Source organism: Peromyscus eremicus, chromosome 3 (assembly GCF_949786415.1).
Source record: "Peromyscus eremicus chromosome 3, PerEre_H2_v1, whole genome shotgun sequence".
NCBI classification, from domain to species: domain Eukaryota; kingdom Metazoa; phylum Chordata; class Mammalia; order Rodentia; family Cricetidae; genus Peromyscus; species Peromyscus eremicus.
Genome location: NC_081418.1, coordinates 101,913,123 through 101,925,505, shown reverse-complemented (window position 1 = coordinate 101,925,505; position 12,383 = coordinate 101,913,123). Strand labels below are relative to the sequence as shown.

At 48.3% G+C, this 12,383-nt stretch overlaps 1 protein-coding gene across 1 annotated transcript in view; it reads right to left on the bottom strand.

The window, feature by feature from the left end:
* Positions 1-6,913: 6,913 nt before the first annotated feature.
* Txnrd3 (thioredoxin reductase 3) overlaps positions 6,914-12,383 on the bottom strand; it is a 34,762-nt gene continuing 29,292 nt past the window's right edge. The window contains exons 13-16 of the mRNA XM_059258178.1: positions 10,257-10,364; positions 9,450-9,545; positions 8,221-8,355; positions 6,914-7,633 (exon numbers count right to left, since the gene is read on the bottom strand). Of these exons, the coding sequence (XP_059114161.1) occupies positions 7,571-7,633; positions 8,221-8,355; positions 9,450-9,545; positions 10,257-10,364 (402 nt within the window). The 3' untranslated portion in view covers positions 6,914-7,570. The remainder of the gene's footprint in view (positions 7,634-8,220; positions 8,356-9,449; positions 9,546-10,256; positions 10,365-12,383) is intronic.

Here is a 12,383-nt window from a genome sequence, read left to right as displayed (position 1 = left end):
ACTCACTCCTTAGCCATCAGGGGCCTAGTTATTTTCAGATGTCACCTAGGACAGTAGAAGGCCCTGTCATGGCTAACAGCACAGCCCAGAGCCACCTCGCCTTCATTGTTCAATGAGATTCTCTCCTGCCGTCCGTGGTTTATCACAAGCAGTTCCAACACCAAGCAGCCCCTGGTTGTCACTGGAAGTTGAAGTCAGGTATCTGTCAATGAGGTTCTGGAGACTATCTCCTTGGGCACAGACAGCAGGAGGGCAGAGGATGGGGCTGCAGGGTCACCTAGAACCAGAGTGTGATCCCCAGAGTCCACACAGTGGGAGGATATAACTGACTCTCACAATAAATAAACAAATGCAATTAGAACACACAATAAATAAATCCAATTAAAATTTAAATATAGACTAGTGGGGCCTACTTTTTCTTGTACCATGGAAAATACAAATTCCATACCCCTTTACTGGGTGAGATAGCTTGGGTCCTGAACGGTCACCAGGGGTGTCCTCTGGTTACTCCTTAGAAAGGGACATGGACCTCAGAGAGGTAAAGTGCTGTTGACAGACAGCTGGCAAGCTACAGATCCAAGGCTTTGCTATCCCACACAGTAAGGAGTAGTTTAAAGCAGAACACCTTTTGAAGAATGTTTGTTAAATGGAGGAAGTCAGGAGAGGTCACTAGTTCTACTCCAGAGACAGGAACACTGCTTAAGCTCCAGAAGTGAGTATTGAGAGAGCCGAGATCACAATCAAAGGCAAACTGAACCCAAATTCATTCCACGAAGTGAGGAGCCCTCTAGAAGAGACCCAAAAGCTGCTGCCCTGCAGGCAAAGTGGTGGAAGGCAGCAGAGCCACCAAGGGGCAGGAGGGACAGGCCAGCCACAGTATCCAGAGCCCCGGGGTACAGTCGAGTGTGTTAAGCTAACTTTCCATCAGAGATAAGCAATTTCGGAGGGGGAGTGTACTTTAGAGTTTATTTGGCTCAGGGAGTCCCTCAGCCTCTCCTCACTGGGCTCTACTGCCTCTGGATTCCGATGAGACAGAGCACCATGGCAGGGAGCATTCGGCAGGACAAAATGGCTTATACAATGGCAGACAGTGGAGATGTGGACAGGAAAAAGAGGTGGAGGAAGGGAGGGGAAAAAGGGAGAGGAGGCAGGGACAAGATGCACCCTTTAAAAGTACCCCCCAATAATCTGCTTTCTCCAACCAGGCTCCACCATCTCTCGACAATGCCATCAAATTAATCATCAATCCACCAGGAATCCTCAGAATCTGATCCCACCCTGATGACTGGATCTAGGAGACCAGCCCCTTAGTTTTAGGGGTGTGGGTCACTGCCATCTATCCTGGCACAGAAAGGCTATGAAATGGCTCTGGTAGAGCTGAGTGACATCCTTCCAAGGCACCCTAGGCTTTTACAAGATGCCCTGCAGTAACCCCGTGATGACTCAGGTCATGTAGCTGGGTAGAAAAAAGGCTCTCCAGTCATAGAATATCAGAAGCAGGACTGGAGAGAAAAAACAATCCAGTAACCACCACAAGGCATGGAGAGCTCTGCCATCAGAAAGTAGGGCTCAGCTGACAGCCCAGAGGCCACTAGGGTCTCCCCAGACCTAAGCCCTATCACACCCTCAAAATATGGAGGGCAGGAATGGTGACTCTAACCAGAGCCTCGATGGGTAAACACCCACAGTGAAGCAGACAGGAGAACATGAGCAATGTCTTCTGAGCACAGCCAGACATCACAACTGCACATTCACTTAGGAAGTTGTGCAAAGACACAAGAAAATGTAACTCAATAAGAGTAAAATTCAATAAAAGCCAGACAGGGATAGCCCAGCTCTGGGAAATAGATAGAGGCCTCTATATTATAAACACACCAGATGGCCTAAGAGAAAGGGCGGATGCTATTTGAGAATGATGGGGAATTTAAACAGAAAGATAAAAAAATAAAAATAAAAAAGAACCATGGCAGTTCTACCAATAAAACCCAAACCCACAGATACAATACAGTACCACAGAAATCTATGCAGGGGGTTTAGCAGCAGATGGGATACGGCAGGGGAAAGAGACAGGGTTCCTGGGGGCAAGTCCACATGGAAACAAAAGCAAACTGAGCCACATAAAATGGTAAGTCCAATGCACCCAAGACCGGAAGTCTACAACAGAAAACATATGAAGAAATATCTGAGGAGGAAATGGCTGGGAATTTCTCCAAACTGGTGTAAGACATCAACCCACTGGTCCAAGAAGGACCCAGAAAGGATGAGAATGAAGAAACATTCACCATGGTTCCCCGTGTGCAGTTGCCCGGGTTTCAGTTATTCGCCAACTGCTGTGTGAAAATATGAAATAGGAGACCAGTGATACACAGTTCATTGTTCAAATGATGCTCCACTCTGAACAGGCTCTCCCACCATCCCATTCCCTCCCACCTGTAATGTGGATCCTCCTGTTTCACAGTGCATCCACAGTAGATTTCACCTGCCCATTCATCAGACCAGCTGCTGCCGTATCATCATGCCTGTTCTCAGCGGACCCTGTTTTACTATTGTCCCAGAAGCAGTGACCCTGGAGATTCACACTTGCCTTGGAGCAGCTTTTTCTGGGGAGATGGCAGAAGTTATCAATAAGGAAAGATAACTGTGCCAGGACTGCTGTGGCGTCCTGGTAGAATCCTCACCCCACAGAGCTGAGGAGCAGAAGCTTGCTATCACACCAACTGTGGAACAGCTGTGGTAAAGTGAGACACTTGTATAAGATGGAAAGGCCCTCTGTGTGTGCACGGGACAAGATCTGGTCCCATCTGTAGATTCAGGAAGCCACTGGGGGACCTGGGACAAGGCCCTTCCCTTCCGGGTAAGAGGGAGCCCAGCTGAGCATCCAAGTGTCTTAAGAGCAGCTAAGAAGCAATGGGGAAAGGCACACACAGGAGAAATTCAACAAGGTGGTATGATGCAGCCACAATAGTGATGGACAAGATGACCAGGACATTATCCTCACAGTGCTGATGGGAAACGTAAGTCAAACTGAGTCCCATCCAGCAAATGTCCTTCAGAAGGGAAGGTGAGCACAGCCCTCTGCAGAGTGATGGAAGCCAAGGAAATAGGTCTGCCCAGAGAAGCTGGCTGGAGTTCTGGCTGGAACTCACACTAGATAAACTGGCTGGTTGTTCTTCTCACTTACTCTACAGATGGGCAGTAGCTCAATTCCCTAGACGTCCAACACAAGACATGGGTCCCAGAAGCTGTGTGAAGAGGTACAAGGCCTTCGCCTAGCAGCAGGAGGGACAGGGGCCAGCCAGAGCAACAGGGGATGAGGCTCCTGGGAGAGGCTGGCATGGTGGCCATTGCAAGAAAAGGTAATTGACATCGTTCTTCTCTGTCCAGCTCAGCTGTGGGGTCCCTGAGCCTAGGTTTTCAGGGTGATGACCAAAAATAACAGCTGGTAAGAGCCTCATCTAGGCTGCTACAAGAGCTACCGTTGTGTGTGGTCACCCCAAGTGTTAGTGGATCTACTGCCCAAGAAATACTAAGTGAGATGGGCTCTCTGCCTTTCAATCCTATTTAACTTTCAAATGTTATTTTTTTAAAGATGTATTTGTTTATGTATAGGGGTATTTTGTCTGTATGTGTGTCTGCATACCAGAAAAGGCCATTTTCTCCCATGGGACTACAGTTTTGATGATTTTGAGGTATATGTGGGTGCTAGAAATTGAACTCAAGACCTCTAGAATAGCCAGTGCTCTTAACTGATGAGCCATCTCTCCAGCCATTTAATTATATTTTTAATGAGAACACAAGCAAGTTGCATGTCTTAGTCATGTGTTCTATTGCTGGGAAGACACCATGACCATGGCGACTCATAAAAGAAAGCATTTAACTGAGGCTTGCTTCCAGTTTCAGAGGTTTAGTCCATTACACTCATGATGAGGCACATGGTGGCAACCAGCAGACATGGTGCTGGAGAAGTAGCTGGGAGTTCTACATCTGGATCCTTGCCACCAGGAAGACAGGGAGAGCCACTGTGCCTGGCTTGGGCTTTTGAAACCTCAAAAGCCACCCCCAGTGGTACACTTCCTCCAACAAAGCTACAGCTCCTAATCCTTCTCAAGCAGTGCCACTCCCTGATGACTAAGCTGTTGTTGTTTTGTTGTTTTGGTTGGTTGGTTTTTTTGTTTGTTTGTTTGTTTTTTCCACTCTTTTGGGAGGCCCACCACCCAGCTCCCAAGTCAATCACACATGAAGGCTTATTCCTAATTATGAATGTCTGGCCTTAGCTTGGCTTGTTTCTTGCCAGTTTTTCTTAGCTTTAAATTGTCCCATTTACCTTTTGCCTCTGGGCTTTTACCTTTCTCTATTTCTGTACACCTTTCATTATTTCTTCCTCCATTGCTGGTTGTGTATCTGGGTAGCTGGCCCCTGAAGTCCTCCTCCTTCTCTGGCTACTTCTCATTTCTTCCCAGGTTTCTCCTTCTATATATACTCTCTGCCTGCCAGCCCTGCCTATCCTTTCTCCTGCCTCGACATTGGCTATTCTGTTCTTTATTAGACCATCAGGTGTTTTAGACAGGCACAGTAACACAGCTTCACAGAATTAAACAAATGCAACATAAACAAAAGTAACACCCCTTAAAATATTCTACAACACTAAGCACTCAAATATATAGCCTCTGGGAGCCATTCTTATTCAAACCACCACACTTCCGTAAGGGTAATCTTTCCCATCACCCAAGCACGAACCAGATCCTATTTGTTACAACATACTGCCCAGTTGCCTTGACACACTGGAGAAGTTGGGAGTCCACCACGGAACCAGGCTCTCCATATGGCTCTTCCTGGGGACAGTTCCCTCATCTGTTTCCTCTGGAAGTAAGCCCTTTTGGTTTATCATTGGCGAGTACTATGGACACTGGCTGCCCATCCCCTTCTCAGGACCTGACAAAAACTATTCCTATAACTGTGGGCTCACCTGACCTGGCATTCCTACTCTGACGCAAACTCCGAGGGCACAATGTCCAAGGCCCTACACAGGCTAGCTACCACCACCATGTGCCCAAGCCAAGGCTGAATCCACAAGAGACTAAGTGGCACTGTAGCATTTAACAAAGGCCACTGTTGTCAATGATTCTGAGAGCATCCACCAGCTTCTAGCTGAATTAGTCTCATGAACACCACCTTTTCCAGAAACCATAGTCTTCAACTGCTTTTGCTTCCAAAGAGACGAGCCAAGTTCAACTGAAAGGAGTCTTTCTACATGGCGGATAGGCCACCTCCAGAAAGCATTGACTTGGTCTTTCCCGGTCACTAGCCACTCAAAGCAGACATGCTGAAGAAACATTCATACTTTTGGGGAGATGGAGAGACAGTTCCTTGGTTAAGAGCACTGGCTGCTCTTGTACAGCTGAATTCTGTTTGCAGTACCCCCATGGTGGCTCACAATCATCTGTAACTCCAGACACAAGGGATACAATGCCCTTTCTGGCCTCTGCAGATACCAGGCATGCACACAGTGCACAGATGTATGTGAAGCAAAGTACTCATACACATAAAATAAAAAAAGACAACCGTCTGGGCACCAGTCAGTGTGTTTACCTCAAGGGGAAGCACCCAATACCTTTACTCTTCACACCTCTGGCTGCATGGCCTCCTGCCCCTCTGTTCTCCCTCCCATCTGGCCTGTTCCCAGCCACACCAGCTGGAAACAGACCTCCCTCCTTCTACCTACACACAACTTCTTACCTCGTCAAGCCTGCCATTTAATTAATGGTTCAGCCCAGTACTTGGAACATTGGTTAAAAAATCAGTTTTGAAGTATGATTGACTTACAACAAACTGTACTGTTAGTCAGGTCAAAAGACCAGAGATGGCGAACTTGTAAAGAGAAAGGGCTGCCTCCTTGGTGGGGCATGCCTGCAATCCCAGCATGTGGAAGGCTGAGGCAGGAGGATTTTGAGTTCCCACACCATGTCTCAAAAACAAAACAAAATAGACATTTAAAAATTTTAGTAAAATATTTTTAATGGATCATGATTTGTGTAGAAAAAGGAAGCTCTGTCTACCCCAAAATGATGAGGGCATACTGCCTCTTAGCTTAGAAATCCTTCTCTCCTAAGCACCCAGATATCACTACCTCCCTTAAACCTGCTTCAGTTCCCTGGCCCCGACATGTCCAGCGGGAGAGACAGTATCCCCACTTCCATGGGACGACTGCCACCTCGCCCACAGAGGCCACCCCTTGCTGTCCTTCCTCACGCTGGTGTTTTTTTCTCTCCAACAAGAAGCATCTCACGAACGACCCTGTGTTGGCTTCTCTGGCTCTCATCCTCACTCCACTCCTGTTGCACAACCGTAACCTCAGCACTCAGGCTAAGGAAGGAAGATCTGAAGTTCAAGGGCAGCCTGGGCTACACAGCAAGACCTTGTCTCAAAACTTCAAATAAAACAAAACCCTCATATCCAGAAATTCTGACCACAGAACCATGCAAACCTGTGGCACTCGGCTCAAATGGCTAGTCACACTCAAAAGGGTGGGTGGCGCCGGGCGGTGGTGGCGCACTCCTTTAATCCCAGCACTCGGGAGGCAGAGCCAGGTGGATCTCTGTGAGTTCGAGGCCAGCCTGGGCTACCAAGTGAGTCCCAGGAAAGGCGCAAAGCTACACAGAGAAACCCTGTCTCGAAAAACCGAAAAAAAAAAAAAAAAAAAAAGCGTGGGTGGCTTCTAATAGCCCAGCAACAGGGCGCCATGTTCCTCAGAAGTTTTCCAGAAAGACCTGAGAGTCGCCCACCCTCTTCAAAGGTCTGCTCGATGCTGCCGTGTGTAGTTCAAATGGAACTCTCGGGGTTACCTGTTCATTTACTACCCTATACACACCATGACAAAATCATGTTTAACAGGTTGAAATCAGATCACACAGACTATAGTAAAATCTTTTTAATAGTGACCTTAAGATTAACATGGAAAAGCTATACAACAATTTCCTCTTATATGCGGTGCTCTGCTAGTGCAGAGACTAGGAGAATGGTTTCAGGGTTCTCACCTCAGATGTACAAGGGGTGAGGTACGAGTCAGGTTGACAGCAGGTTAAATGTACCTTTTAAAGGCCATCCAGTGCATGGGCCTCCCGCTAATGCAGCAGTCTTGTGCAGCCAGCTGCTCTGACCTTGCTCTCCAGACACCATGAATCCCTAGGTGCTGCACTCCAGGCCCACAAGCCTCTTCACAGACAAGTCCACACTGAAAACTACAGTATCTTCATGAAAACAGAGAGTCAAAGCGCTGGAAACTGGGAAAGGGTGGGCTCACTGTGCCATCCAAGGCCTCGTGGGGGGAAGTCGAGGCTGACGTGCAGGAGTCGGCCTTGGCTCACCTCTGTGGGTTCCGAACCAAGGCGTCAAGGATGCAGCCTGGTCGCTGCACGCCGTCAGCGGAGACTTCAGATGCTGCTGCTGGTCCTCTGCCACCTTCTCATCTCTGGGCCAGGAGAAAGCCCGGAACTGGTCCCCTAGTGCCCAAGCAGATGTCTAGGCACAGAGCGAGAGTGTGACAGGGGAACCAACAACAGCAGGGCTAGCCTCAGCAGCCTTTCTGAGTAATGTCCAGCCCCGAGGACTTGGTGATTTCCAACGTTGTAAAGACCTGTTTACAAGGAAGAAGACAACATGTGGCAATGTCACTGCTGCTTTACAAGGACATGCTCCAGCTGCACCGATAGAACACATTAAATTAGCTTGCTAATATAAAATATATTAGAATTAAAGAAACTCTACAATGAATTTCATAATTGCTTGTAAAGCTAGGCTACTTGAAGCCCACTGAAAGCACCTCACTGGGAAGACGCTTCGTGGGTAAAGAGCTACCCATGCAAGTGTGAGGGCCCAAGTCCCAAAACCCACACTGAGCGTGCTGGCACACGCTTGTATAATCTCCACACCAAGGAGGCAGAGATAGCTGCATCCTGGGTCTTACTGGCCAGCCAGCCTAGTGCTGGCACATGCTTGTAAAATCTCCACACCATGGAGGCACAGAGGTGCATTCTGCGTCTTGCTGGCTAGCCATCCTAGCCTATTGGCAAGCTTCAAGCCAGTGTGACACCCTGTCTCCAAAAGAGGTTAAGATAACCTAAGGAATGACACTCAAGACTGTCCTCTGATACATGTGTGTGCACATACACGCATGCGCACACACACACACACACACACACACACACACACTCTGCTCCTTACCTCACCACATGTGGGATGGATTCCAATGGTGTCATTCAGTAGCTGCTTTGTGAGCCCACACTTCATAGCAGCTGCAAATCCCTGTGTGATTTCACCAGCATTTGGCCCCAGAAGGTGAAATCCCACCACACGCTCCTTTAATACAGAGACAGAACAGAGAATCCCCATAAGCCTAGGATCAGAACGGAGATCTACTCCCTGCTGTTCACAGCTAAGATATACAGGGTCTCCCACAGGAAAGGAACCGAGCAGGGAACAGCCTCTCGAAGGACTTGGCCAAGGAGCCGGTAAAGTGTGGTCAGCACTAACTCACACTCTAATTTACTAGTGCACTCAATTTGCCCACCCGTGATGGAGCTCGTGGGTGGGATGTGACCCCTGGATTACTGAGCCAGGGCCACACAAACACTGCACATATGAACTAAGCACCTGCACTGGAGTACCCAAGGCATCAGGTCTTACTAGAGGAGGGTTTGTGGGCCCGTGCACAGCTGCCTGCTCCTGACACTAAGCAGAGCTCAGGAATGGCTAGTAGAGGCTGTCAGCAGGGCAGCATGTGGTGGGTGTCCAGAGCAGAAGTGAGCCACAGCTGTCCACTGACACCTTCTCATCAGTCTGGCCTCCGTTCTGATCCTCCATGAGGACAGACGAAGAAGTGTGTAAGCAGACGACAGAGCAGGCACAGGAGACATCTCAGCTCCATCAGCACCTGCCTGTTGCCCTCTGGGAGTGCCTCTCCCTGGCACTCCACACATGTACCGGATAGTGGCCACAGTGTTGGCCTTCACAGTTCTAAACCATCAGGGCTAAACTGTCAGCTCTGGGTGGCCAGCTCTCACTGCCTGGCAGGCACAGCTGAGCTGGAAAACTTCTCCTGCCTCAGCCTCTGCAAACAGCTGAGAGCTTACTTCTGCCCCAATCCCATCTTTAAAGAGATCATAAAAACCAAACTGGCAAGAATCATATATATATTGGGTTTTAGAGACAGGGTTTCTCTCTGTGGCTTTGGAGCCTGGCCTTGAACTCACAGAGATCCGCCTGCCTCTGTCTCCCAAGTGCTGGGATTAAAGGCGTGCACCACCACCACCTGGCCTAAGTTGTATTTTAAAAATCACAGTGGGTGAGGCTTGGGGAGCAGCCCAGGGTACAGAGTGTGCTTTACACAACCCCAGAGAAAATGGAGTAGACTAGAGCAGAGCAGAAAGCACAGCATCCAGGCATCTACATACATTGTCGAACTTGTTACAGATTATCTTCGCATAACAGGTATTATTGTCTCTGCCAGCGACTGTCCACTCCAGAGGCCAGAACAAGGTGTGATACACCTGGACAGAAAGGAGAGGCTGACATTAGCACTGCATGTAACCCACTCCTTGACATGCTCCTCAGTCCCGCTAAGGTGACAGACTATAACAGCTTGCTGCACTGGAAGCCCGAGGCCCCACCTGGGGCACATTGATAGCTGCACTGGAGCCAGGTTCCCGAAATGCCAGCAACATGTCACATTTGCTTTGTGCAGCCATTAGTCAGACATAGAAACAGCCTCCTGTGAGCAAAACTCCGTTTTCAATCATTTAGAGTGTTGTCGGCCCAAGGTACCACACTAGTAACTATGTGGGCTGAGAAGATGACAACTGAGACCCCACCTAGTGGCATGTTCACCCCAAACCTAGAAGATCAGAAGACACAGAACCATTCTGACTTCCAAGATGAAGCGCATCATCTGTGCTACTGACCCCAGCAGAGCCCCCAGCACCCCCACCCTGCTCTGACAGCCAAGTCTCCACTGTGCATGGGGGGAGGGCCTTTTATACCTGTATCTCCAAAGTCCTAATTCATACGCCCCACTGCCCTCCCTCTCACCAAGGCTGTGTTCTTTCTATCACTTTGCGAGTGTGACGGAGTTTAGATTCACTTCAAATTCTCCCAAACAGGGGGATGATTTCTTTAACAGCATGAAAGAGACTTGCAAAGTTACAACATAAAAAGTGGCTTCAGGGAAGGAAGGTTGATGATAAAGGAACCGTGGTCCTTACTTCCAGATTCTCTTTTTTATACACTTCGATGGCTTTCTCTTCAGACAGCCCACAGCAGCCATATTCCAGAGGTGTGAACACCGTTGTTGGGACGTTAATGTAATCACACTGGAAGAGAAACACACAACAGTCCTATGACTTGCTTCCCAGCAAGTTTCTATGACACGGATTCATAAAAGGCAGTGGGGTTGTGTCAGATCAAAAGGGACCCAGTGGTTATGAGAGCCAACTGATGGAAGACTGGAGAAGTCAAAGTGTGCTGGTGAGCATGTGAATGAGTGTGCCCAAAATGTACTTATTATTCATTTTGTGTGGGGGTATTTTCTTGAAAGTATGGTTGTATGCCACATGTGTGTCTGACGCCTACAAAGGCCGATCTGGGTCCTCTCCAAGAGCTATATGTGCTCTTAACTACTGAGCCAACTCTCCAGCCCTTGTGCATGCATGTTTTTCATGTGTATGGTATGTGTGCATGTGTGCATGTGTGTGTGTGTGTGTGTGTGTGTGTGTGTGTGTGTGTGTGTGTGTGTGCGCACACGCCTGTGTGTGTGCATGTAGAGACCCGAGGTTGATGCAAGGAATCATCCTCCATCACTCTTCTACCTCATCGACTGAGACAGCGTCTCTTAGTCAAACTCAGAGCTGGCTGTACAGCTAGTCTTATTGGCCAGCTGGCTCTAGGGATCCCCTCTCTACTTTCCAAGGCTGGAATTACATGTGAGCCACCACACATAGGTCTTGAGGGGTCCCAACTCTGGTCCTCACACTTAGTGGCAATCATTTAACCACTGTCCCACCTTCCCACATTGCTGAACTTCTGTTGAGTTCTCAGACAACATCTGAACTGAAGTCTCAAAGGTAGGGTACCGTTGTACTTAAGTGACACAAGCACCAGCAGCTAGAGACAAATTAGGCTGATGTCTACCACTTCAAAAACCTCAGAAGAGAAAAGTATGCTTGCCAGAGTTATTCCAAAGAGGAGAATGGGCTGAGCAGGACAACTCAAGAGACCTGAGCATCTAGTGAGAGGTTCATGCAGGAGCCACCTCAGCACCCTTGCTGTCTTGTGTCTTGCTAAATGAAGCTGGGGAACATATGGCCTCCCGCCTCCCCCATGGCACACCCCAAGTGCACTGAGGGGATATGCAAGCTCACAAGAGGACAGCCACGACCCGTCATCTGCTAGCCCTGACACAGGTCCCCAGTACTACTGATAAAACAGTGCTTTCCTCCCGAGGGTGAGACCCCATGAGGACACTATTATTCCCTCTATTATCTGATGATACACCTACTAAAAAAAAGTCCATTGCTTCCTCTGGAGAATTACCTAGATCCCATGTGTCTCACTAAGGAATACCAAGACAGGAAACTACACTTCATAGCAGTGGCCTTGCAAACGATGACTGTGAAATCACAAGTGAATGGGGCTTACCAAGTAGGCGGTGTAAGAGGTTAGTGTCCTGCTCAGGAGGGGACACTCCATGGACAGCTGCAGCAGGCCACTTAGGAAGCCTGTTTCCAGCCTGTCAGATAATTCAGGCATCTTTTCCTGCGCTGGAGCAACTGGCTCACAGCACTCTGGCACATAACCACATCTGTGGACTGTCATCTGTGGACCGCCTGAGCCTGCTGACTCAGCCTCCACCCATCTGGTGAGTCCTGGGGCTGGACCCACAGTAATCTTTCACTATCACAGGACAGCCCAAGGAAGTAAAAAACACCAGTTTTATCAACTCTTTAACCAGTAGTAACTCAACTGCAAATTATCTCTAAGAATCATTATTTACCAATTTTGAAATCTTAATTTTTGTCTAGATACTACCTCAGGGCTGGGATGAAGCTCAGTGGTAGAGCACTTAGCCTTCATGAGACCTAGAGTTCAGCTCCAAACACACAGATATACACACATATATACATAGACATTCACACACCAAGACATGCATACAGATAGACACACATATACACTTATACTTACATAGAAGATATATACACATTCACAGAGAGGAGAGGGAGGAAGGGGGAGGGAGGGAGAGGGAGACAGATACACACAGAGAAACACACATATACATGCACATATGCATATACAAACACATACAAAGAGATACACACACACATATACCTAGACAT